Raw genomic sequence first — 25,942 nt, 5'->3', positions numbered from 1 at the left:
ACAACGCCCGGCTATTTTCTTGTTGCAGTTTGGCCGGGGCTGGGTTTGAACCCGCCACCCTCGGCATATGGGGCCGGCGCCCTACTCGCTGAGCCACAGGCGCTGCCCGTCAGACCCTTTTTATATGCCTCCTGCCTCCTGCCTCCTGCCCCGGCACCCCCCTGCCCACACTGCATTCCAGCCATGCTGTGGGGGTCGAATTTTTCAGTTTTATTCATGTCTCTCTGTCATTGCATTTACTTCTTTTCTCTTTCCACAAACTTACATCTACCTAGAGAACTCCTTTTCCTCAAGCATTTGCTCCATACCATCTATACTGGTATTTTTCAACCTTTATCTTACAGCACGCTTGAACCTGTAGTTAAATTTCTATGGCACACTTCAAAAAAAGAGTAAAAACAGGATATACTCACTTTGTTTTGAAGTGCTTTCAAAACTAATTTAGTTAATGATCTTTTAAACTTTCACAATGCACTTGAGATGCTCTCATGGCAGACCAATGTCCCACAGCACAATGCTTGAAAATCACATGATTTCTACCATAAAACTCAACTGTTCCATGGAAAATTAGCCTCTCTCACATGTATAGGGCATTGTATAAGGTGCTGAAGTTGGAAATGGGGGTAGAAATCATATTGTTCTTGAGGTTGAAAACTTACAGTCTAGTGGGAGAGAAGTTCACCATCCCATGTTTTTCCCCCTCTGTAATTTTCTGGCTCGGTACGCACACATTTCTGTCACCTTGTTTGACCATGTGTTTGAGCACCTGTTTGAAGGCTGTTTAAGCATAATCCTTCCAAATTGTGACCACCCCCTCAAAATCAGAGATACACAGATGACGGTGTATCTTTTAATGACTGGGTGTTGCAGATGCCTAGGACCTATTTGTTAAATGAATGAATGCATTCTATTTTTAGGATAATTCTATTCAGGATGAGACAAAATTTAAATTAAATTATGAAGAAAAGGGTTTCTTAGGCACTTATGATAATCATGATTAAAGAATGACTATTTAACTGAATAGAGACCAGTTTATTTTAATAAAATATTTGACAATAGTCATTGTCACACAGTTCATAAATTATGGCTGAATTATATCTGGAAGGCACGATCTGTATTCAAAAGCTAGTTTGCTATTCCATTAAAAGCTCTGAAGACTGTACTTTTTAAGATTAAATTCTGTAATTCAACATTTTAACTGATTTAGATATTCTCTTTCCCACTGCCATTACTTCAAATGAAGCTTAACTATTTTGTTTTTTTTTTTTTTTTTTTAGCCTTTGGGAAGTATTCAGAAAGAGCCTGTGTTCTATAAATATACTAAAAGAGGCATGCATTGTGAAGGATTTGGATGCTATTCAACGATGTGTGACATGGCTTTAACCTTTTTATTCTTAATCTCCCAGCCTGTCTCTGTAGCAGGGTAACAGTACCTAATGGCCTTTCAGTAAGCCCTTAGTAAATTTTTCTTCCAAGCCTTGAACTTATTGTTAAAGTCAATTTCATTAGTATATTTATCTTAAATTTCAGCCAAAAATGGGTATACTGAAATGAATGGGCCTAATGTCAAGTGTCCTAACTACATCCTGGAAGAGAGAATCTTCTGTAATTAAATGATACACATTCTCTGGGCATTCGTGCAATGCAAAGTTCAGGGTGTCACTGCCACACTGCTCCTAATCCCTACTGCAGTGGTTGGTCCTAGGTAATGGAGTCAATATTGATTGATGTAATGTGAACCCAAACCAAAAGCCACAAATTCCAATAAGTCCTATAAAAAATGTTCTTTCAAGGTAGCTTATTATACTATATGTGACATCACAGGAAGGGCTGTCATAGTAAATGTGACATCATGGGTTAGGGAAGACAGAGTTGGGGGAAGAGAATTTTATATTACAGATGGCTAAAAAGAGGTGGCAAATAGTAACAGTAGTAGTTGGGGTGGGTAAACTCTCTGACCATGCTTCCAGAATAGATAGGGCCTGACTGAAATTCATTTTTTTATATATTAACCAGTTTTTATTCTTTTCCTGAAATGTTCAGCCCTGGTGGCTCCTGGTTCCCCTGATCAGTGTTTAACAAGGAGGACGTTAATATAACCCAACATCGTCTTTCCCAACACAATGTTTTATTCATGCTAACTCAGTACAAGTGTTTTTCTTTAATTTATAACAGCATTGGATTTTATTTATTTATTTATTTATTTATTTATTATTTTTATTGAGACAGAGTCACTTTGTTGCTCTTGGTAGAGTGCTGTGGTGTCGCAGCTCACAGCAACCTCAAACTCTTGGGCTCAAGCGATTCTCTGTGCCTCAGCCCCTGAATATGCCTGGCTATTGCTTTGTTTTTTTAGCAGGTCCAGGCTAGATTTGAACCCACCAGCCCTGGTGCATGTGGTTGGCGCACTACCGGCTGAGCTACTGGTGCTGCCCAGAATCAGATTTATAGTAAACTGTATCTTCAAATAAAGGAAGAAATTAATAGCTAGAAAAATAGTCTTATACTTTGATTTGCCATTTAAAATGTAGAATATGTTCTCTAAAACATGAGGAAACACTTTAATCAGAAAAAAATAAATATCAAAGGTAAGTAGAAGAGAGAAAATTTTAAATGCTGAGATAAACTTCTATGTGGTTTTAAGAAAAATCTAAACTATTAAAAAATGGGATTCACAAAAAAATTGGATTTGCAATAAAATCCTATCAACTTTTTTTTAAACATTATTTACATTTTAAAATAGTTAAGATATTCATACGATCATTGAGGGAATTCAGAATTCCCTTTAAATCATCATTAAGGTATACAAAACATTCAAGTCTAATATTAGAAAATGAAGTGATGCTTTTAAAAAAATAGGTCAATCTTAGGTCCAAACATTAGGTCCAAGAAATAGATCCAAACATTAGGACTTTGCCTGAGATCATTTTTTCTTAAAATTTAAATTATTTATTTCTTAAGATTGACCTTTTTTTTTAAAGCATCACGTCATTATCTAATATTAGACCTGAGTGTTTTGACTTCCTTCTGTAACTTCTCTTGACGTTGAGAGTCAACATTAGCATAGAATTTTTAGCACTTGGCACAATGGACATCCCTATTCAAGGAAATTATGACAAAAATCATTATAATGCAATTGCATTTTAATAAGATTGCCTGTGCATTTTCTGGCAGATACCTCCACTCGGCCATGATTATCTACCGGGACTTGAAGCCCCACAATGTGCTGCTTTTTACCCTGTATCCCAATGCTGCCATCATTGCAAAGATTGCCGACTATGGGATCGCTCAGTATTGCTGCCGGATGGGCATCAAGACGTCGGAGGGCACGCCAGGTAGGGCAGCACCAGGTAGAGGGGTCACACACCAGGTAGGGAGGTCACCAAGTAGGGGGTCACGCATACGAGATAATTCTGTTCGCATGACAAATAACCAGTGGCCTTACCTGTGAGTTGAGGAGAGTCAAAAGGGGACTGTAGTCTATCAAACTGTGAATAGATAGTCATTGTTTGAGTAATCGTGACCATTCCATAGTGATTTTTGTCATCGTATTGTGTAAAGCGAAAAAAAAAGAAAAAGTATATCAAGTGATACAATTTCCCAGGACAAAAACTGAATGTAAAAGGGCGCATGTTTGATGTCAAGTTATATTTTTAAAAGTTAGTTTCTTGAAATCTTTAAATACTCCAGAGGTGATAAAAAAGTAACAGCACAAGGTTTTAATCTACCTACTTTGGTCATTTATGAGGTAAATCAAATCCAGATCCACAAGCTCCTTTTCATAATTGTGAAACCCAAAGGCTCTGAAAACCCCCAAATTTGTAATAACTTAGTGACAAAACCTGCCTGGACTGGCTTGAAACTTAGTAAAATCTTTATTGCTCTTGCTCATGTGAATATGCAGAAAGATATGCAAGTTTGAATATGGGGGGCTGGCCCTTACCCTACTAAAGATTGGTATAATGTATGTTATATGCATCCTTATTAACTTTCTTAAAGGTAAAAAAGCATAAATTGCTAAGTACTTCTGGCTCCAAAGGCTTTACATATGGTCTTTGAACCTGGAGTTTTCCTTCTTCATACTGTTTTTGATGGAAGCATGCTTTCTCCTTCTTACAAGTTGATACAGGATTTTAGGACTGTAGACACTAGATTTCAATTTTCTTTCTTCATGATTTATAAGTTGTTAGTATTTCAATACTTAAACATAATGTAGCTTCTCTTTTTAGCCCTGTATAGCAGGGGCCACTATGGCCAAGGCTACTACGTGCAGTGGAACATCCCCACTCTGGATGCTCTTATGTCTGTGAGCTCCAGAAATCGCTGGCACATTTTCTTGTGTTTGTGTTCCTTCCTAGGGTCACGCCCAGTGCTTTTTTGTCATGTCTGTTTAATCATCCTGTTACTGCTGCCGTGAACCAGTTCCACTGCTAGTGAAGATTTACTTTCTGTGCCGTCCTGCACTTTTGTGTTTTCATGGTCTGACCTGTAGCCATGTTCTTCCCACATCACCATCTAACCCACTAAGATTCTCCCTCCCTTTCTCAGCTCCCTCTCCCCTTCTTCTCAGGTTCATTGAGATCTCAAAGTCTGATGAGTAAGAAATGGCCACAGGGGCAGTGATCTGCACAGACATCTTGTCTTTAATATTTCAGTTTGAGCCGGGAATAGAAAATCAGGGGTTGATGTCTGTTTGGGGGAGGACAGCTCTATCTTTGAGGACTCCTTCTATAGCAAGTCATTGGTTAAACAATGTTGCAGATGGCTTTACTCATCTTGATGGTTGCAGTTCCATTAAAACACCATATCTAAGACACAAGAAAATACACCAGAGGACATTTCACTTAGGGAAAAGTTCTAGCTTGTTTCCTGCCCACCCAACTTAAATACTTCAGTAAGCCAACGTTCCCAGGTTCCAATGCCTGGTTTTCTTCCTGCTCCAAATGCCTGTCCTCTCTTTGGTACAGGTACACTTTGAGGCATAGAGTGCAGCCTCATAAGCCCTTCAAAGTATATGTTCTAACTGACACTGTCTCTGGGTTTTTCAGTAGTATGGGGGAGGGGAGGGAAGCATGATTCACAGAAGGAGGGAGGGCCTTTGGTGGGGATCTCACTGAATGGGCACAATATGGGAGTGGATACCACACCCCCGGGTGAGGGGTTCTTTTACAACCGGAACTTTACCTTGGAAGTGAGAACAATGTAATCTAAAAATTTGAACCCTAATATTAATTTGAAATTTAAAAAAGAGACATACACATACGCACAAAAGGAATAATCTGGGGGAAAAAACGAACACTTTCTGATAGGAAGAATAGGTTTTGAGAGCTTCTCCATAGCCAAGTGACTATGGTCAGTAATAATGTATATTTCAGAATAACTTAGAAATTTCAAATGTCTCACCAGAAATGATAGGTGAGCAAGGTGATAGATGTGGTAATGAGCAAGATTTAATCATGCCACACTATACATACATCAAAACATCACATTGTGCCCCATAAATATATGCAATTATTATTTTTAATCAAGAATAATATCATTGTCAATAATGTTTTTATTCTGGGAAAAAAGCAAGGACATAACAATTTAAAAATTCATTAATGAAAGTTATCTTAACAAATTATAAAGTAAAATCAAATAATCATCAAAACGAAACAGAAAAGAATTGATAAAATTCAGTTTCTATTCATGATAAAAATTCTTAGTTGAGGAATAGAAATAAAATTTGAGTTTATGAACAATATCAATAACAAGCCTCCCTAGTAAGTATATCTGTAATGGTGAAATGTTAGGCTCATTCTTTTTAAAGTTAGGAATGAGGCAAAAATACCCCCATTCCTCTGCTTTGAGATTGTACGAAGGGCTCAGTCCATGGATTAAAATGAATTAAAGAAATAAAATGTACCTGAATCACAAAAAAAATAAAAATACTTTTCACCATGTGAACACCCGCTGTGTGCCAGGCTTAGTGCAGCTGCAGCAGAGGAGATGGGCGTGTTCAGGGTGGTATGGCTGTAGGCTGCAGGTGCATCAGGGACGTGAAGTCTTACCCTAATGCCGGAGCTGAAAGTTAGCTGCTGTTTTCAAATTTGTCAGATGAGAAAACTGAGTCTCAGTGAGATTATGTAACTTGCAGAATTTCAGGCAATATGTGGTCCAGATGAGAACTCAATCCAGAGCTGCTGGCTTTAAAGCCTGAAGTCTCTCTCTTAGACATCCTGCAACTCTAATAGGTACTTGAAGAAGTTTAATTATCAAATGTTAGTTATTAAAAAAAAATAAGACAACAGAGCCATGAATATCATCAGCTACAGGTTTGGAAAAGCAATGTTAAAGGATGGAATTTCACAGGCTGCATGTATTTCTCCCTAGAAAAAGGGGGCACAGGACCCTGATCTTCTTCTCCTGGAAGATCTCCTTATTCTCAAGTGACATCAATGTGGGCTGGGTCACTCAACTGGGGCTTGCAATTGCTTGCTTCTGCGTCCCCCCAGCCAGTCTCTCTGTGTCCACTCGGTGTGACAGTGGATCTCTCAGCTCCCCATTGACTGTGTTCTTGGACTTGAGTCCTGCCGTTCCTGTTGGTGGACTGGGCCAGCTAATACCAGCCCAGTTTTACTTGGTTCAAACTCCAAGCCTTTACTTTAAGTATTTGACTTCCTGGTCAAAACCTGTCTATAAAGTTTAATATCAGTTTGATTCTTCATACCACACCAGATACTTATCCCTGATCCTTCTAAACCTCCAGTATTGACTTATGTTAACATAAATGTGGAGAAAAACAGTGGCAGAAAACCCAGGGTCTGATCTGTTCTTGTTTGCCCACTCTGCCCCCAGGCTGCTTAATACATTATAAGTGCTTATTTTCCCTTGCTATGTCCAAGCCCTTCACTTTATCATTAGTGTATTTATTAGTGTTGGAGCACTTCTAATTATTTTAGCCCTACATTTTATTATTAAAATTTTATTTTATTATTTTATTATTATTTTAGCCCTACATTTTATTTATTAAAATTTTTCAAATTTTAAATAACAATAACTGTTTCCCCTACTACTGGCATCACCAAACTTTTCCTTCCCCCAAGCAACTCTTTTGGGGAAGAAAATAGTTTTCTCTCATGTGATTTGTTTTCTGCTTGTCTTTTTCCTTTTAATGGATATTCCTGTTAATGTTCTATCTTTTAACATGGAAACTTTGAGAAGAACTAAAAAGACCATGTATTTGTTACATTTTTGGTGCGGTTTTGTATCAACCCACACTGTGGTGTGTGCCAGCGAGTGTGGGTTCATTCTGTTGATCACAGAGATCCTAGTAAGAGCAGCAAAGCTTTCCAGAGCATGAACAATGTGTCTGGTTTGTGCTGAGCCCTTTCCATGCGTTGATTATACCACTTAATCCTTGGGATTCTCTGACATGGGTCTTATGACTATTTCTTGTTTATGGAGAAGGAGACAAAGGTTTAGAAAGTGTTAAACGGTCTATAGGGCAGGACAAGATTCAAACCCAAGCAGCTGGAGAGCAGAGCCCTGGTCCAGCACCATGACAGCTGGCGATGCAAAGACAGAAATGACGCAGTCCCTGACTAGGACCACAGTGGGGTGTCTGTTTACATTTTGAAAGTAAACATGGCATGGCTAGTTTCAACTTTAAATTAAACTTGGAGGGTTTCAACTATAATTCAGTCAGATATATTTATATTGTATCCACTTGGGAGTGACTGTTAATTCTGGGTCCTGTGACAGGTGGACTGTTGACTTAGATGAACGCTGACTGATGGATATAACTCTGTCAATACCTCTATAAATACAACTGTCTTTGGGTAAATTACATATACTCACTAGAGATTGTGAAACATACTCTACTCATACTTCCCTGAAAATAAAAAAGAAATAAAATAATGTATCTGTGTTCAATGTGCTATATTGATTCAGACCTAATTAATAAATTTCTACTCTTCTTGGCCTCAGGATCTTTTCTATATTTCTGAATCATGGTGTTTGTTATAGGCTCCTCTGAAAAATTACTTCTAAAAATAGATTTAGACAATGAAGGATATTTTCCCAAGTAGTTTAACATTGTAATTGTTATGATAATTCTCCAAGGGGAAATCATATTTATTTTTTATTCATTCATTTATGCATTTGGCAACAATTTATTTAACATTTACCTAGCATCAAACTGGCTCTGCCACTTAATAGCGGTATGATGTTCATCAAGACATTGTTATTGCAATCAAGAACATTAGAAATTCACTAAATGAATTTAAAGACACATTTAGAAAGGTATTATATTATAATTGAGGTACTTTCTGAATATATAAATAATATTTTGTTTACATCAGAGAAGATATTTCTTTTGAAGGGAGAAAGGTAAAAAGGTTAAAACCATTTCTGTATTGAAGTAAATATTCCTTTCCTTATGTTCACAATTATCTATCTTCGTGTCCTCTGACTGACTCATCGTTAAATAGTTCACCCTTCTGCACAGCAATAAGATCTGTGGATTGATCCCTATAGGTGTAAAGCTATTGTAAAGGATGTGTGCCCTGGCGGACAATCTAGATATTAAACCAAGGGACCCTTGAATCTTTTCTTGTTCTAAGATCTGGTGATTCCAAATTCTACCAGTGAATTTATCAAGAAAAAAATATACTGAACATTTTAATAGCTTTTGAATACCTTGATATAATAGATATTCAATAAATATCTATTGATATTGATGTTGATTGAATGACAAATAACCACTTAGGATTTTAATAAGACTCCAAAATCCCTTTTAAATTCCAAAAAATGAAAGCATAAAGATTGTTAATGAACTAGTTAATGCGTGGATAGCTCATTATTTTTAAGTACTTTTGACTTTGCCATTCATTATCTCTATGGCCGTAGGAAAATTTGTACATTTTGGAAAGGATTATGCCTTTTGTAGAATGGAAAGTCCTTATCTGTCTACCCCAGATGATTTCTGTGCATTTCAAATGGAAACTTTCAATAAGATGTACCTATAAATGCTACATCCTGTGAATTAGGGGCTATTCTAATTTGTTTACATTATGTCACAAGTACCCTTTATTAGGGAAATGTTTCAGAACTATCTTGTTACTTAAACAATTCTTTTTTTTTCTTATTTATTTATTTTTTATCATTGGGGATTCATTGAGGGTACAATAAGCCAGGTTACACTGATTGCAATTGTTAGGCAATGTCCCTCTTGCAATCATGTCTTGCCCCCATAAAGTGTGACATACACCAAGGCCCCCCCCTCCCTCCATCCCTCTTTCTGCTTTTCCTCCCCCTCCCATAACCTTAGTTGTCATTAATTGTCCTCATATCAAAATTGAGTAGATAGGATTCATGCTTCTCCATTCTTGCGATGCTTTACTAAGAATAATGTCTTCCACTTCCATCAAGGTTAATACGAAGGATGTAAAGTCTCCATTTTTTTGAATAGCTGAATAGTATTTCATGGTATACATATACCACAGCTTGTTAATCCATTCCTGGGTTGGTGGGCATTTAGGCTGTTCCCACATTTTGGCGATTGTAAATTGAGCTGCAATAAACAGTCTAGTACAAGTGTCCTTATGATAAAAGGATTTTTTTCCTTCTGGGTAGATGCCCAGTAATGGGATTGCAGGATCAAATGGGAAGTCTAGCTTGAGTGCTTTGAGGTTTCTCCATACTTCCTTCCAGAAAGGTTGTTCTAGTTTGCAGTCCCACCAGCAGTGTAAAAGTGTTCCCTCCTCTCCACATCCACGCCAGCATCTGCAGTTTTGAGATTTGTGATGTGGGCCATTCTCACTGGGGTTAGATGATATCTCAGGGTGGTTTTGATTTGCATTTCTCTAATATATACAGATGATGAACATTTTTTCATGTGTTTGTTAGACATTCGTCTGTCATCTTTAGAGAAGGTTCTATTCATGTCTCTTGCCCATTGATATATGGGATTGTTGGCTTTTTTCATGTGGATTAATTTGAATTCTCTATAGATCCTAGTTATCAAGCTTTTGTCTGATTGAAAATATGCAAATATCCTTTCCCATTGTGTAGGTTGTCTCTTTGCTTTGGTTATTGTCTCCTTAGCTGTACAGAAGCTTTTCAGTTTAATGAAGTCCCATTTGTTTATTTTTGTTGCAATTGCCATGGCAGTCTTCTTCATGAATTCTTTCCCCAGGCCAATATCTTCCAGTGCTTTTCCTATGCTTTCTTTCAGGATTTTTATTGTTTCATGCCTTAAATTTAAGTCCTTTATCCATTTTGAATCAATTTTTGTGAGTGGGGAAAGGTGTGGGTCCAGTTTCAGTCTTTTACATGTAGACATCCAGTTCTCCCAACACCATTTATTGAATAGGGAGTCTTTCCCCCAAGGTATGTTCTTGTTTGGTTTATCCAAGATTAGGTGGTTGTAAGATGTTAGTTTCATTTCTCGGTTTTCAATTCGATTCCAAGTGTCTATGTCTCTGTTTTTGTGCCAGTACCATGCTGTCTTGACCACTATGGCTTTGTAGTACAGACTAAAATCTGGTATGCTGATGCCCCCAGCTTTATTTTTATTACTAAGAACTGCCTTAGCTATACGGTTTTTTTTCTGGTTCCATACAAAACGCAGAATCATTTTCTCCAAATCTTGAAAGTACGATGTTGGTATTTTGATAGGAATAGATAGATTGCTTTGGGAAGTATAGTCATTTTAACAATGTTGATTCTTCCCATCCATGAGCATGTATGTTCTTCCATTTGTTAATATCCTCTGCTATTTCCTTTCTGAGTATTTCATAGTTTTCTTTATAGAGGTCCTTCACCTCCTTTGTTAGGTATATTTCATTTTCTTTGAAACTATGGTGAAGGGAGTTGTGTCCTTAATTAGCTTCTCATCTTGACTGTTATTGGTGTATACAAAGGCTACTGACTTGTGGACATTGATTTTATATCCTGAAACATTACTGTATTTTTTGATGACTTCTAGGAGTCTTGTGGTTGAGTCTTTGGGGTTCTCTAAGTATAAGATCATGTCATCAGCAAAGAGGGAGAGTTTGACCTCCTCTGCTCCCGTTTGGATTCCCTTTATTTCCTTGTCTTGCCTAATTGTATTGGCTAGAACTTCCAGCACTATGTTGAATAGTAAAGGTGACAGAGGACAACCTTGTCTGGTTCCAGTTCTAAGAGGAAAAGCTTTCAGTTTTACTCCATTCAGTAAAATACTGGCTGTGGGTTTGTCATAGATAGCTTCAATCAGTTTTAGAAATGTGCCACCTATACCTATACTCTTCAGTGTTCTAATTAGAAAAGGATGCTGGATTTTATCAAATGCTTTTTCTGCATCTATTGAGAGGATCATGTGATCTTTATTTTTGCCTCTGTTAATATGGTGGATAACGTTTATGGACTTGCGTATGTTAAACCAGCCTTGCATCCCTGGGATGAAGCCTACTTGATCATGATGAATGACTTTTTTGATGATAAGCTGTATGTAATCTATTGGCTAGGATTTTGTTGAGAATTTTTGCATCTATTTTCATGAGTGAGATTGGTCTGAAATTCTCCTTTTTGTTTGGGTCTTTTCCTGGTTTTGGTATCAGGGTGATGTTTGCTTCATAGAATGTGTTGGGGAAGATTCCTTCTTCCTCAGTTTTTTGGAATAATTTCTGCAGTACAGGAATAAGCTCTTCCTTGAAGGTTTGATAGAATTCTGGTGTGAAGCCATCTGGACCAGGGCATTTTTTGGTTGGAAGCTTTTTTATTGTTTCTTTGATCTGAGTGCTTGAAATTGGTCTGTTCAGGAGCTCTATTTCTTCTTGGCTAAGTCTAGGGAGAGGGTGTGATTCCAAATATTGATCCATTTCCTTCACATTGTCAAATTTCTGGGCATAGAGTTTCTGGTAGTATTCAGAGATGATCTCTTGTATCTCTGTGGGATCAGTTGTTATTTCCCCTTTATCATTTCTGATTGAGGTTACTAGAGATTTTACTTTTCTATTTCTCGTTAGTCTGGCCAATGGTTTATCTATTTTATTTTTTCAAAAAACCAACTCCTTGTTTCATTAATTTTCTGAATGATTCTTTAGTTTTCAATTTCATTGATCTCTGATTTGATTTTGGATATTTCTTTTCTTCTACTGAGTTTAGGCTTAGATTGTTCTTCTTTTTCCAAGTCCATAAGATGGCTTGTGAGATTGTTGATGCACTCTCTTTCTGTTTTTTGAATGTAGGCATCTAAAGCGATGAATTTTCCTCTCAAAACTGCTTTTGCAGTATCCCACAGGTTTTGCTAGCTTGTGTCTTCATTGTTGTTATGCTCAAGGAAGTTAATGATTTCCTGTTTTATTTCTTCCTGCACCCATCTGTTATTCAACAGAAGATTGTTTAATTTCCATGCCTTTGTGTGGGATCGAGTGTTTTTGTTAGAGTTGAGTTCCACCTTTAGTGCCTTATGGTCTGAGAAGATACAAGGTAAAATTTCAATTCTTTTGATTCTGTTGATATTTGTTTTGTGTCCCAGGATATGATCAATTTTGGAGAATGTTCCATGGGGTGATGAGAAGAATGTATATTCTTTATCTTTGGGATGGAGTGTTCTATATGCGTCTATCAAGCACAGTTGTTCTAGGGTGTCATTTAAATCTCTTATATCTTTGTTTAATTTCTGTTTAGAGGATCTGTCCAGCTCTGTAAGAGGAGTGTTAAAGTCCCCTGTTATGATGGCATTATCAGATATCATATTGCTCAGACTGAGTAAGGTCTGTTTCAAGAATCTGGGAGCATTTAAATTGGGTGCATAAATATTTAGAATTGAAACATTTTCTTGTTGTATTTTTCCCTTGACCAATATAAAGTGACCATCCTTGTCTTTTTTGACTTTAGTTGCTTTAAATCCACATGATCTGAAAATAAGATTGCAACTCCTCTTTTCTTCTGAATTCCATTTGCCTGAAGAATTGTCTTCCAACCCTTGACTGGGAGCTTTAATTTGTCTTTTGAAGCCAGGTGTGTTTCTTGCAGACAGCAAATGGATGGCTTGTGTTTTTTAATCCAGTCAGCCAATCTATGTCTCTTCAGTGGGGAATTCAAGCCATTAACATTTATTGAGATAATTGATAAGTGTGGTAGTATTCTATTCATCTTATTTTGTGAGAGTCCATTGCTTAGTTTTATCTTTTGCATCAGTGTGGAGGTTAGATTCTGTCCTTTAATTTCTGAGTTCTTACTTTGCTGCTGATCCATTGTGGTGGTCAGTGTGAAGAACAGGTTGAAGTATTTCCTGTAGAGCTGGTCTTGTTGTGGTGAATTTCCTCAATGTTTGTATATCCGTAAATGATTTGATTTCTCCGTCAATTTTGAAGCTTAGCTTAGCAGGGTACAGAATTCTGGGCTGGAAATTGTTCTGTTTAAGTAGATTAAAGGTAGATGACCATTGTCTTCTTGCTTGGAAAGTTTCATTAGAGAAGTCTGTGGTCACTCTGATGGATTTGCCCCTGTAGGTCAACTGGCGCTTACTCCTGGCAGCTTGCAGAATCTTTTCTTTTGTCTTGACTTTGGACAGGTTCATCACAATGTGTCTTGGAGAAGCTCGGTTAGAGTTGAGGCGACCTGGGGTCCGATATCCCTCTGAAAGCAGTGTGTCAGAATCTTTGGTGATATTTGGGAAATTTTCTTTTATAATATTCTCTAGTATGGCTTCCATTCCTCTGGGGCATTCTTCTTCCCCTTCTGGAATTCCTATAACTCGTATGTTGGAATGCTTCATAAAGTCCCATAATTCTGACAGTGAAAGTTCTGCTTTCTCTCTCTTCTTTTCTGCCTCTTTTACTATCTGAGTTATCTCAAGAACTTTGTCTCTACCTCTGAAATTCTTTCTTCTACATGGTCTAACCTGTTGCTGAAACTTTCCATTACATCTTTAAGTTTCCTAATTGACTATTTCAGTTCCTTCAGCTCTGCTATATCCTTTTTATATTCTTCATATCGTTCATCTCTTATTTGATTCTGTTTTTGGATTTCCTTTTGGTTATTTTCCACTTTATTAGCAGTTTCCTTCATTGTTTCCATCATTTCTTTCATTGTTTTCATCATGTGTATTCTAAATTCCCTTTCTGTCATGCCTAACATTTCTTTATAGGTGGAATCCTCTGCAGTAGCTACCTCATGGTCCCTTCGTTGGGTTGTTCTAGACTGGTTCTTCATGTTGCGTGGAGTTTTCTGCTGATTGTTCCTCATGAGTGATTTCGTTTATCAGTTTCCTTGCCCTAATTTTCCTTTCACTTCCTCTTGCTCTTTAAGTTCTCGTGCCTGTGGACTAAGCATTCGATGAGTCCTTTTGGTACAGGACCAGAAGGGTGGGAAGGTTGAAGAGCAAGAAAGGGATGAAAGAAAGGAGGACTGAGTGAAAAGAAAAAAAAAATAGAGAAAGGAGAGGGGGTGGGTAAAATGAATATTGACAAAAAGAAGAGAGGCACAGAAAGAGGGAGACAGAGCAATATAGGTGTACAGGAGGGTACTTTGACTCAACCTTAAAAAAACCCACCTTCTGGGGGTACCCAATTGGGTGGTTCAGCAGCTCTTTGCTAACCTGATCAGACACAGTACCCCACCTCCACCAAGTAGAGAGGAAAGACAAAAATGCTATAAATCAAACCAAAACAAGCAAACAGAAAACTTTACAGGATAAAATTGGTTGAAAAACCAAATAATAGTGGTAGATACAGTAGCAAAAATGAAGTTCCAGTTATTGAAAAAGGCAGCAATGGGAAATTATAATTAAACTAGGTAAAATTGAGAAAGAAAAAAGATCTGTACGGAAAAGGTTGAAATTAAAAAACAAAACAACTTCAACAACATCAAAATGAACAAAAAACCCCCAAACAACCAAAAACAAAGTAGTATGTATATGTTGTTGAATATTGTCTTGGAAACACATGGTCTTCTAGGGTATGAGATGTTAATCACAGTTCTGATACGACTGGAGGCTGCTGATTTCTCAAACTGCAGCAGGTAGACACCCTAAATCTCTCTTCAGCCCACTTAAAAGGCACTTTGAACTTGTAAACTTGCTGAGCAGAAACTCTCCCAGGAAAGTGCTTGTCGCTGGAATCACTATTGAAGTCTACTTATACAATTCTTTAGCGTAAGGTAGGAAGATAGTATTACAATTATCTAAGAAAATGTCCTTCTAAGGAAATGCAGAATGTACTTAAGACTGAGAGATTGCTTAATTTATATTTGCTTAACTTATATTGTAATTTATATGATTGTAAATTACACTAATACATAACAGTAAATAATAAATCATTTGTATATAACTGTATTATCATATATACGATATTATATTTATATACATTATACATACATATATAAAAACTGGGGGGAATGCCACCAAGTAGCATATATGGGCTCTCATGTTCAAATTCCTATCTCCATCCTTCTGCTTTTCCAACATGGTGAAGGACTGTTGAACTTTATCTTTTGCTGGTAGACTCCCTGTAAATAGAATTGTTTCCAAATTTAGTCATTTACTCCTTGATGGTTATGAATTCACATTTTGTTATATTTTTCTAGCTGCATACTTACTTACTATAACAATGATTGTTATAAAAAAATTGGATATTTAAAAAAGAAGATAAAAGGTATACCAATTATCAGCCCATAGAATAATAATTATTGCATTTAGATATTTTTCTTTTTATTCTTTAATTATGTATATTCTCGTTATTGTTTTGTATTGAAAATCTTTAAGCCTGCGGAAGAGTCAAAAGCATAGTACAATACACACTCTATCCCAACACAGTAATATGTTGATTGTTAAATTTTTGCCCAATCTGTTCTCTCTCCTGTTCACTTTACATATTAATATGAATCTTTGAAATTAAGTTGCACACATTATGCAATGCCATCTCTAAATGTATTGGCATGTATTTCGCTGGAATAACGGTGTTCGTTTACATAATCACAGTACTATGATCGCAGTTAAGAAAAGTAATTCAGTTGTTTTTTCACATATTTGATAACTTTCTATCTATCCAGAGTTCTATTCTACATCTTATTTTTATTTATGAAAGCTGATGAAATGATTACGCTATGATTTTTAAGTTACTGCTTAGTATACATTTTTTAACTATTTCCCTTTTAGAGTTATATTTTCCTTGACTGTTTATATTTTTATTATTATCAATAATGTTGAAATTACTCTTTTTTCTGAAGACTTTAAAAATAATTTATCTCTCTATTGAATGAAAGGTTTATTTCCCTTGAAAAGGATTTCAGGTATGAACCTGACAGAGAGGGCTTTTATTTGTTTTAGTTGTGGTTTCTGTATTTATGTTTTCATTGGTCAGAAGGAACAGAATTGCAAACTCTGGGAAAAATGAGGGTGTTGACATTTTAATTAGGTTAAGGTAACTAGGAGTGAAGTCTAGAAATCTTTACCCCTCAGTCTCCTTTTTTTTTTTCTTTCTTTTTTTTTTTTTTATTGTTGGGGATTCATTGAGGGTACAATAAGCCAAGTTACACTGATTGCAATTGTTAGGTAAAGTCCCTCTTGCAATCATGTCTTGCCCCCATAAAGTGTGACACACACCAAGGCCCCACCCCCCTCCCTCCTTCCCTCAGTCTCCTTTTTTAAAAACACTGCTTTGGGAATAGTTATGATTAGGAATGAGAAAAATGATACAGTTTTTTTTCTATTATCCTTTATTTCTTTAAGGATGAATATTATTTGATAATTTAACATTGAATGTTTATCCTTATTATCCTTCAAAATAATCTTGCTGAAGATTGAAGATCTAATAATAGAACTATAAGATCTTATAATAAAAATTGAAGGAGCCTATTATCTTTGAAGATTGACCTCAGGGTTAACATGTCCTGGGACAGGGCAATTGACTTGATCAAGGTGTCACATAGAAATGACATGACCTGGCTTAGAACTCATCTCTGTGATTCTCTTAATTGGCATATAGCCCAAGTATATGTGTTCCTGGGTGTACGGGCCCTAGAGTTGGGTATATTTATTATTACATCTGCTTATTTTCAGGGTTTCGCGCACCTGAAGTTGCCAGAGGAAATGTCATTTATAACCAACAAGCTGATGTTTATTCATTTGGTTTGCTACTCTATGACATTTTAACAACTGGAGGGAGAATTGTAGAGGGACTGAAGTTTCCAAATGAGTTTGATGAATTAGCAATACAAGGAAAATTGCCTGGTAAGTTCTATCTTATGTACAACAAAATGATTTTTTTTTTAATGTCAGCAGCTTCATTTTCAAGTTATTAAATTGTTTTTGTGTGCTTAATTTCATGAATAAACTGATACATTTTTGTTTAATGCAGTAATAGTCTTAAATCCTGTGACACCTGAATCAAAATCACATGAAAAAGGTAGCAGTTTTCGGCCTTAAAAAAGCCCCAAATTAATATTGGCATTGCTAATTGGCATTAATATTGTTTGGTATTGCTGTTAAAACCTCAGATCTGGTGATTTTATTCTCATAAAGAATTACTACTTGCCTGTTAGCCTGGAGTGTTTTCAGTTTTTTTGGAGTAAAATAATTTATATGTAAGGATGGAAGCTTGAATTATTTATAATAATCAACTTTTAGTAGTAAATATTAATACAAATTGGCTAATGAGTATTTAATGAGCTCAAACCTCAATTTGAATGGTGTCTAATGTTTTCAAGAAATTTTAAGACTTTGTCATTCATTCCTTAACCATTACTTTAGTTCCTACTCCAAAGTACCCTTTTAAATTTATTGAGTTTTTTTTTTGTTCATTTTTTTGTTTTTTATTGTTGGGGATTCATTGAGGGTACAATAAGCCAGGTTACACTGATTGCAATTATTAGGCAAAGTCCCTCTTGCAATCATGTCTTGCCCCCATAAAGTGTGACACACACCAAGGCCCCACCCCCCTCCCTCTGTCCCTCTTTCTGCTTTTCCTTCAGTTTTTGTTTTTTTTATTTCATATTTTCTGCTTTGCTTTTCATTTAAGAAACACTATTTTTGACAGGTGCCATGGGTCACACCTGTAATCTTAGGATTCTGGGAAGCCAGAGAGGGAGGATTTGTTGAGCTCAGGCATTCAGGAACAGCCTGAGCAAGAGGGAGACCCCATCTCAATGAAAAATGAAACAGTTAGCTAGGCATTGTGGCAGGTGCCAGCTCCACAGAAGACTGAGGCAGGAGGATCATTTGAACTGGAGTTTGAGGTTGCTGTGAGCTAGGCTGAGGCCACAGCACCCTGGCCTGGCCAACGGAGTGAGACTCTGTCTCAAATAAATAAATAAATAAATAAAAAGGAAAAGAAAAAAAATAAACATTTTGAGTGTACACCTTGTGGTAGATACAGAGTAATAGCTTTATCTTCTTTTGAATGTGACCTTTAAAGATTCTGACAAAAGGAAATTTATTATTATTTGGACGAACCTGAGGCACAATCTAGGTCGTCTCTCTTATTTACCAGTTAGTTTTCCAGTGGACGTCTCCAGTCTTCTATCCTGTAATTACTAGAAAGACGGCATACCTCTAAAAAAACTAATGCGCTCAAACCCCCAGTGAGAATATGACGACTAAATGCTTTCCTACTTTTAATATGGAAAAAACTTACTGTCATAAGTAAGTGGGCAAAAGTGTTTTCAAAGCATATTTAAAATGCAGGTATGGAAGGAAAATGATTTTATTGAATTGGCATCTGGGTCTTTTTTTACACCATAAAAAATGAAGACTTTTAAAAATATCTCCAATGGAGACGAAGTTAACAAAATTAGCTTTAATTTTATAATGAGTGAATTCACAATAAACACACGATTATGGTGACTAGTATTTTCCTTTGCAATATCTGGACCTGTCCTGTAAGTGAGAGGAAATATAACTGTTGTGATTTGTGGAGTGTTCCAGCATGATATGTGTTTTGATGTTTTAGATCCTGTTAAAGAGTATGGTTGTGCCCCGTGGCCCACAGTTGAGAAGTTAATTAAAATGTGTTTGAAAGAAAATCCTCAAGAAAGGCCTACTTCTGCCCAGGTATTATAGTGAAAATTTGTTACTATTGTGTACAGAATGTTGTATATTATGCACACACAGATATAATCTTCAAAATCACATATGTAAACACAGAGTTAAAAAAAGTTATAGGACAAAACTCCTGTAAGACCCACCATCTCAGGTACAGAAAAAGAACATTGTCAATACCCTAGAAACTCCACATGCTCCTTCCTGGTCATGTCAAATATATGTATATAGATACATATCCCTCTTCTTTGAAATGTCTGTGCTTTATTTTTTCCATTTTCTATGGGGTTGTTTGCCTATAAGTCAAATAAGATAACATTCTTTATATGTAGTACACTAATCTTTTGTGGTTATATATGTTGCAAATTTTTTCCTGAATTTGAGCCTTGCTTTTATTATTTCTTATAGGGTACCCTTTAATGACCACAATTTCTTCATTTTAATATAAATAAATTTGACAATGCTTCTTTTTTCTGGCTATTACTTTTGGGATCCTGTTTGAAGGAGTCCTCATTTCCCTTAGAGTCACAAAAATATTTTCCCACAGTTTCTTCAAAAATTCATAAGTTTTGCATTTGACATTTATGTTCTTAATCCATCTGAAATTGACATTTTTATCTGGATCCAATTTGCCTTTTTCTTTTCCTTTTTTTTTTTTTTGTATTTTTCAGAATCTTATAGGGGTACAGATGTTTTGGTTACAAGCATTTATTTATACAGTTTGAGTCAAGGTTATAACTATGTCCATTCCCCAGATAGTGTGGATTGTACCCAGGAGTTGAGGATGGGCCAGACCCTGCTTCCTTCTTTCACCTGCTTCATTCCATTGAGTTGTGCTACCACATGTGCACCTGTGTGCTGATAATTTAGTTCCAATTTAAATGTGAGCACATGTGGTGTGGGTTTTTTTGTTTTTGTTTTTGTTTTTTTTCCCCATTCTTGCAATACTTCACTTAGGAGGATGGTTCTCAAAAGTATTGCCATATTTCACTGTGTGTAATGTGCACTTTTTGCCCAAATTTTTGAGGGAAAAATAAGGATGCACATCCTGAATAAGTAGTACTATTTGTTACTGGTACATAAAGTTTCTTTTACCTGGTTATCTGTTCCTGTATGTAATTACTTGTTACATAAAATTTCTTGTACCATGATATGTTAAAAATGCTATAATTCCTTTATAATACAAAAAACAAATACCTTAATGTTAACAAGAAAAAATTTGAATTTGAAAATTAAAAGATTTTTTTTTTTTTTTTGTAGAGACAGAGTTTCACTTTATTGCCCTCGGTAGAGTGCCGTGGTGTCACACAGCTCACAGCAACCTCTAACTCTCCTGGGCTTAGGCGATTCTCCTGCCTCAGCCTCCCAAGTAGCTGGGACTACAGGCGCCCACCACAATGCCTGGCTTTTTTTTTTTTTTTTATTGCAGTTTGGCCGGGGCTGGGTTTGAACCCGCCACCCTCAGTATATGGGGCTAGCGCCCTGCTCACTGAGCCACAGGAGCCGCCTTTTGCCCGAAAGTTTAGGCCAAAAATGTGGGTGTGGATTATACACAGTAGTGCATTATGTATGGGTGAGACAGAGGGTAATTCACCCTTTTTTATGACTGAATAATACTCTGTGGTGTGCATATAATTTTATCAGTCCAGTCATCTATTGATCCACGCTTGGGTTGTTTCCATATGGACCACCAAACTTTGTATCTTCACTTACAAAATAGATTCTCTCCTTTTATCCCATTGATCTAATGTGCCCATTCAGTGATTCGTTGAAGACAAGCGCACATGTCCACAGCTATGTTCCTTTCAATTGATCAACTTGTGTATTCTTTTTCTAATATGACTGACTTAATTCCAGTAGCTTTATACAGGTCCCCTTTCCTTGCTTATTTTTCTCCTCTAGGAATGTTTTGTTACACTTTTCTTAGACTTAATTTTTCTATATAAAATTAAAACTACTTTCTCAAATCTTATGACAAACCACGGTGTGCTTTGGTTTGGATTTGCCTTGAATCTGAAGACAATTTGGACAGGATTGTATCTTTATGGTGTTATGTCTTCCTATTCTTGAATGCAGGCGTCTCTTCCTCTCCTACGTCTTCTCAAGTGTCTTTCAATAGAGTTTTGCAATTCTATAGATAGGTCTTGCATATCTTTTGCTGGACTTTCTTGCTACAAATTACTTTAAATTGAATTTCTGGCTTGAGATTTCTTTTTTCTTTTAACTGCCCTTCTGATATCAATCTGATCTATGAATCTTCTTGAAAGAAAGCATGTGAATCACAATTTTCCGGGTCCTTTACTCTCCCACACCCTTCCACATAGTGCCAAAGCAATTTTCCTTATAGATCAGTGAAGGTTCATTTCTGGTCCCCACTTATGCCAGATGTGCTGTCCTTTCTGCTACTAGCTTTATGGGGACGGTGCCTTTATTACCACCCCTTCTGCTGGGCAGGCCTCAGACCGCATCTTCTCTCCATGGGCCCCACAGAGCCCCAAAACAACACATCCATTTTGTCTCAATAGACAGATCTCTTCAGGACAAATCTTGCTTTTAGGTCCAAGTGACTTCTCTGGTTTTTGTCTCTTACTAAAATTTTGCCCTAATATTCCTTATGGTATTGTCAGATATCCCATGTTTTTAATACTTAGAAAAATTGATTCAGCATTTTCGGTTGATTTTAGCTGGAAGGTTGTCTCATCCACCATATTATCTGAAAAAGAACTCGTGCTATGTTTCAAACTGGTACGCATTTTAGTAGGTAGGGGCTATCTTGATGTGGGGAGACCTTAATTTTGTGTCATAATTCTTCACAGTTTTATTCAAGGGGCGGCACCTGTGGCTCAGAGGGGTAGGGCACCAGTCCCATATGCCAGAGGTAGCGGGTTCAAACCCAGCCCCGGCCAAAAACCACAAAAAAAAAGCAAAAGCAAAGTTTTATTCAAGTTTAAATTTTCTAATAAAGAAATAGCTAAGTGCAGGTATACTGACTTATCAAATAGCATAAAATTTTCCTGCCTATTTGGCTGACTTGTGTCTGAATTTTGGTCACCACAATGTTAGTCACATGGGCTTTTATATTTATGTTTTATGTCAACACAGTAAAATTTTCTTAATTATTATTTTTCTGCAATTATACTTCACCTATTTTTTAAAATAGAATACACATCAACCTCATGTTTTTTAAAGTCTATTACAGTATTACAAAGCTCAGACATACCTGTTTGTCTTTAAAATACAGCATCTAGTAGGCAGAACAGGTAAACTCATCACCTTTATTAGATGAGGCATGAAGAGAATCAGGAGATTTCCTGGGGTCTCCCCAGTGGCAGACAAATGGCGTGTCACACCTCTTGTCTCCCTTCCCTGAGTCCTGGTTCTGTTTTCTTATGGTCAGAAATGCCTTCACAATGCCTCTCTAGACCTCTACTGTCTGAAAGAAAAACATAAAAACAGAATATAGAGATGATTTCCAAATATAGTTGCCAAAGACTGAAATTTCTGTCCTTTCGACAGGTAGAAGTTCAACTCTACAGTTGGGGTGTCTCTCCCCCTCTTCTGTGGCTCTACAATATACAATTGAGTGAAGAATCACCTCTAGCTGTGTTAAAATTCTGTTCATTCAACGCTTTTGAGATACTCTTTCCTTGTCAAGTTAAAAAATACACCATACATACAAAAGAATACCTATCACATGCTGTTGAAAAACACACATTAGGTTTTCAATGTATTATTAATCTTGATGACTTGGGTGGGACACAGTTTAACAGATTTAAGTTTTACATTTTTAGATCTATATTTGATCCTTCAAGGGAAATGTGTTAAGTTGTTAAGTATTCGTGTTGTTATTTTTAAACATTCTCAGGTCTTTGACATGTTGAATTCAGCAGAGTTAATCTGTCTGATGAGACGAATTTTACTGCCTAAAAGCTTTATTGTTGAATGTATGGCTGCGACACCCTCTAACAGCAAGAATGCCAGCCTTTGGCTGGGCTGTGGCCACACGGACAAAGGGCAGCTCTCATGTCTCAACTTAAATACTGAAGGACACACTTCCGAGGTAAATCTGAATACTCTTTAAATTTTAGAACACTTGTTTCGTGGATAATTTAGGGCATAAGCTAGTTCAAAATTACTTAGGAAGAAGTTAGATAAGAGTCAATGTAGGAATATTATGAAATTTGCTCTCTTGAGAGCAGGGTATTCACAGTCTATGTTTTGGTTTCATAATCACAGTATATGTGTGTCCTAGTTTGGGGTCTCCAGACAAGTAAAGAAAGCCAGGAAGGGAGAAAGAAAAAGGAAACTTAGCAAAATGTCTCCTCACCTTTACCTACTAAGGAGCTCTGGAGTGCAAAGAGCATTATAGAACTTTCCAGCATTGGGTGGTGTGGGGGAGGGTCCTGCCATCTCTCTTTCTCACATATCAGTGAGTCATTGGCTACAATCTATCCAGCAGAGGCTGTGGGGTCACCTGCAGGGCTTTTCTGGGCAAGCCAGCTTCCTCTGACCTAGGACTTTCTGTAGTGAAAAGCTCACCTCTGAGCTGTTAGTAGCCAACCTTCAGGGCTGCTAGGGGATGGTGTGCTGCAGAGAAAGGGATGTGGGTGTGTCTCTTACAAGATGGATAAATAGATTTCTAGACTTGAAAAATAACCTAATGTTTTGACCAAAATTGATGTTTTGCCTAAATACTGTTCTTAAGATTGAACCATCCTCTTATATGGTTTAGGTGGAATAAGAATTGATGCTGAAAAATAATTTTCGATTTTTAATTTTAGATGCATTCTTCATAGGCAAACCTCGTTTGGTGGTTAACTCAATTATTGTTGCCAATAAAATTGCCATTGTTTCTGAAAGTGAATGCAAGAGTTAAAAAGAGTTGAGTATGTTGATTGTAAAATATTTTCATTCTATGTAAGTTCCAGTTTCTTAAACTTACACCAAGTCCTTTTGAATTGTCTTTTTATTTCCTAACAGGAAGTTACTGATAGTAGAATATTGTGCTTAGCCTTGGTACATCTTCCTGTTGAAAAGGAAAGCTGGATTGTGTGTGGGACACAGTCTGGGACTCTCCTGGTCATCAATACTGAAGATGGGAAAAAGAGACATACCCTAGAAAGGATGACTGATTCTGTTACTTGTCTGCATTGCAATTCCTTTTCCAAGCAAAGGTACAGCAGCGAATTCAACCACTGTGGAAAATTACATATTTTTTAGATGACTTAATCGTGTGCAAAATTGTTATTGCATTAGCAAAGATTGCTCATTTTTAACCTGTTTGTATTGATTTGTACATAGTAAAGGCAACTGTGGAAGGCCACAAACATATTTGTTATTTTACAGATGTATACACCTGAGTCATGTATAAAATAATTCAAGCTAATTCTTAGGTCCACCAGCCCTGCTCCTGGTATTTCCTGAGCTGTGGCTTTATCTCTTCAGTTTCTCTCATGTCAACATACCCTTGTAGGGCCTCTGCAAAGATGAATTCTCACTCATTCTTTCTTTACTGTGTATGTAAAAATCTCAAAAACCTATTACATGTCAGGCTTCAACATATCAGTTATCTAACTACCTAATTAGAAAAAATTAAATAAATTCATAAATTTGTAATAAGTGGGAATGACTTAGCCTTTATCAGTTTCAGGTTCTTATCCCAAAGAAACATTAACAAAATGGCAGAATTTGAAGCATGTGTTATACAGGATGGTGCCTGTAATTTTTCGGTCAAGATGATTTCTAGGAGGCATTAAGATTATACTACCCACATACCCTATATACTTTTCTGATTTAAGTCAGTAGTGGAAAAAAAATTATCACAAATACGAAGCCACATACCCTTACATGGTGCCCATTAGAGCGTGGGACACAGCGCCAAGAGGGACTCTGCCTAACAAAAGCAAATATGGTAACCTAGTTGTTTGTACCTCACATGAACCTGAAATTAAAAAAAAAGTTAAAAAGATTAAAAATAGATAAATAAAGAATAAAAGCTTAAAACATAAAATATGTGAAGCCAAAATATAAATTCCACTGGTAGTTTTGGAGTTGAAATTATTTGGATCTTAAAAAAAATGTCAATGGTGGGCGGCGCCTATAGCCAAAGGAGTAGAGCGCCGGCCCCATATACTGGAGGTGGGTGTTCAAACTTGGCCCCAGCCAAAAACTGAAAAAAAAAAAAAATTCAATGGATGGAGTTGAACAAGCAATGCAGAATTTTTCAAGGCTATCACAATAGGGAGGAAAGATCAAAGGAAACTCCACTGAGACGAAGGTGGGAGAGTTTTAAGCACAGGCATGAGCTAGGATGTTTGGGTTGTGTAGGGAAGAAGATTGTTAATATATAGGCATCTGTATTTGTTAATTTTCCCTTACTGAAGGTGGGTTTCTACCATTTCACAGAGATTGGGAGATAGGGCCAGTATCTTTCTCAATGATTACATTTCAAAGGGATGGCACCCAGGTCCTTGGGAAAGACATTGCTGGACTTTAAAACTGGAAAGAAGTCTGGGAAAGGTTATATACATCTTACAGGGGCAGAGAGAGAATTTATAATTGCAAGTCTTCTAAAGTAATGCTCTAAGAAAATGGAGGCCGTGAATTTATAGTTAAGAAACCTGTCTAAAATTTAAACTGGGGAGAACTTTAAAGCTGTCTTAGTCAATATTAATGTTCTTTTTGTAACAAAAATTTTGACCTTTTTCTTTTAGCAAGCAAAAGAATTTTCTTTTGGTGGGAACTGCTGATGGCAATTTAGCAATTTTTGAAGATAAGTCTGTTAAGGTAAATATTGAATGCATTCTACATCAAAATTTATTTAAGTCCTTTGTGTTATATATCGCATCCTTCTCCTAGGTGATTATAAGCTTCCTGAGAGCAAGGATCATAAATTCTGCTTTTTATCTTTTTATTGCTTCATAAATTCTTGCACAC

The 25,942-nt window shown here is 36.6% G+C and overlaps 1 protein-coding gene across 1 annotated transcript in view; it reads left to right on the top strand.

Moving 5' to 3' along the window:
* Positions 1–25,942, top strand: part of LRRK2 (leucine rich repeat kinase 2) — a 155,047-nt gene that overhangs the window by 109,574 nt on the left and 19,531 nt on the right. The window contains exons 41-46 of the mRNA XM_053557282.1: positions 3,175–3,335; positions 17,030–17,200; positions 18,918–19,018; positions 22,872–23,066; positions 23,987–24,180; positions 25,720–25,792. Of these exons, the coding sequence (XP_053413257.1) occupies positions 3,175–3,335; positions 17,030–17,200; positions 18,918–19,018; positions 22,872–23,066; positions 23,987–24,180; positions 25,720–25,792 (895 nt within the window). The remainder of the gene's footprint in view (positions 1–3,174; positions 3,336–17,029; positions 17,201–18,917; positions 19,019–22,871; positions 23,067–23,986; positions 24,181–25,719; positions 25,793–25,942) is intronic.

This window comes from Nycticebus coucang, chromosome 12 (genome assembly GCF_027406575.1).
Source record: "Nycticebus coucang isolate mNycCou1 chromosome 12, mNycCou1.pri, whole genome shotgun sequence".
In the NCBI taxonomy this organism is placed as follows: Eukaryota; Metazoa; Chordata; class Mammalia; order Primates; family Lorisidae; genus Nycticebus; species Nycticebus coucang.
Note: the sequence above shows the minus strand (reverse complement) of the source record. Positions and strands in the feature narration are given on the sequence as shown.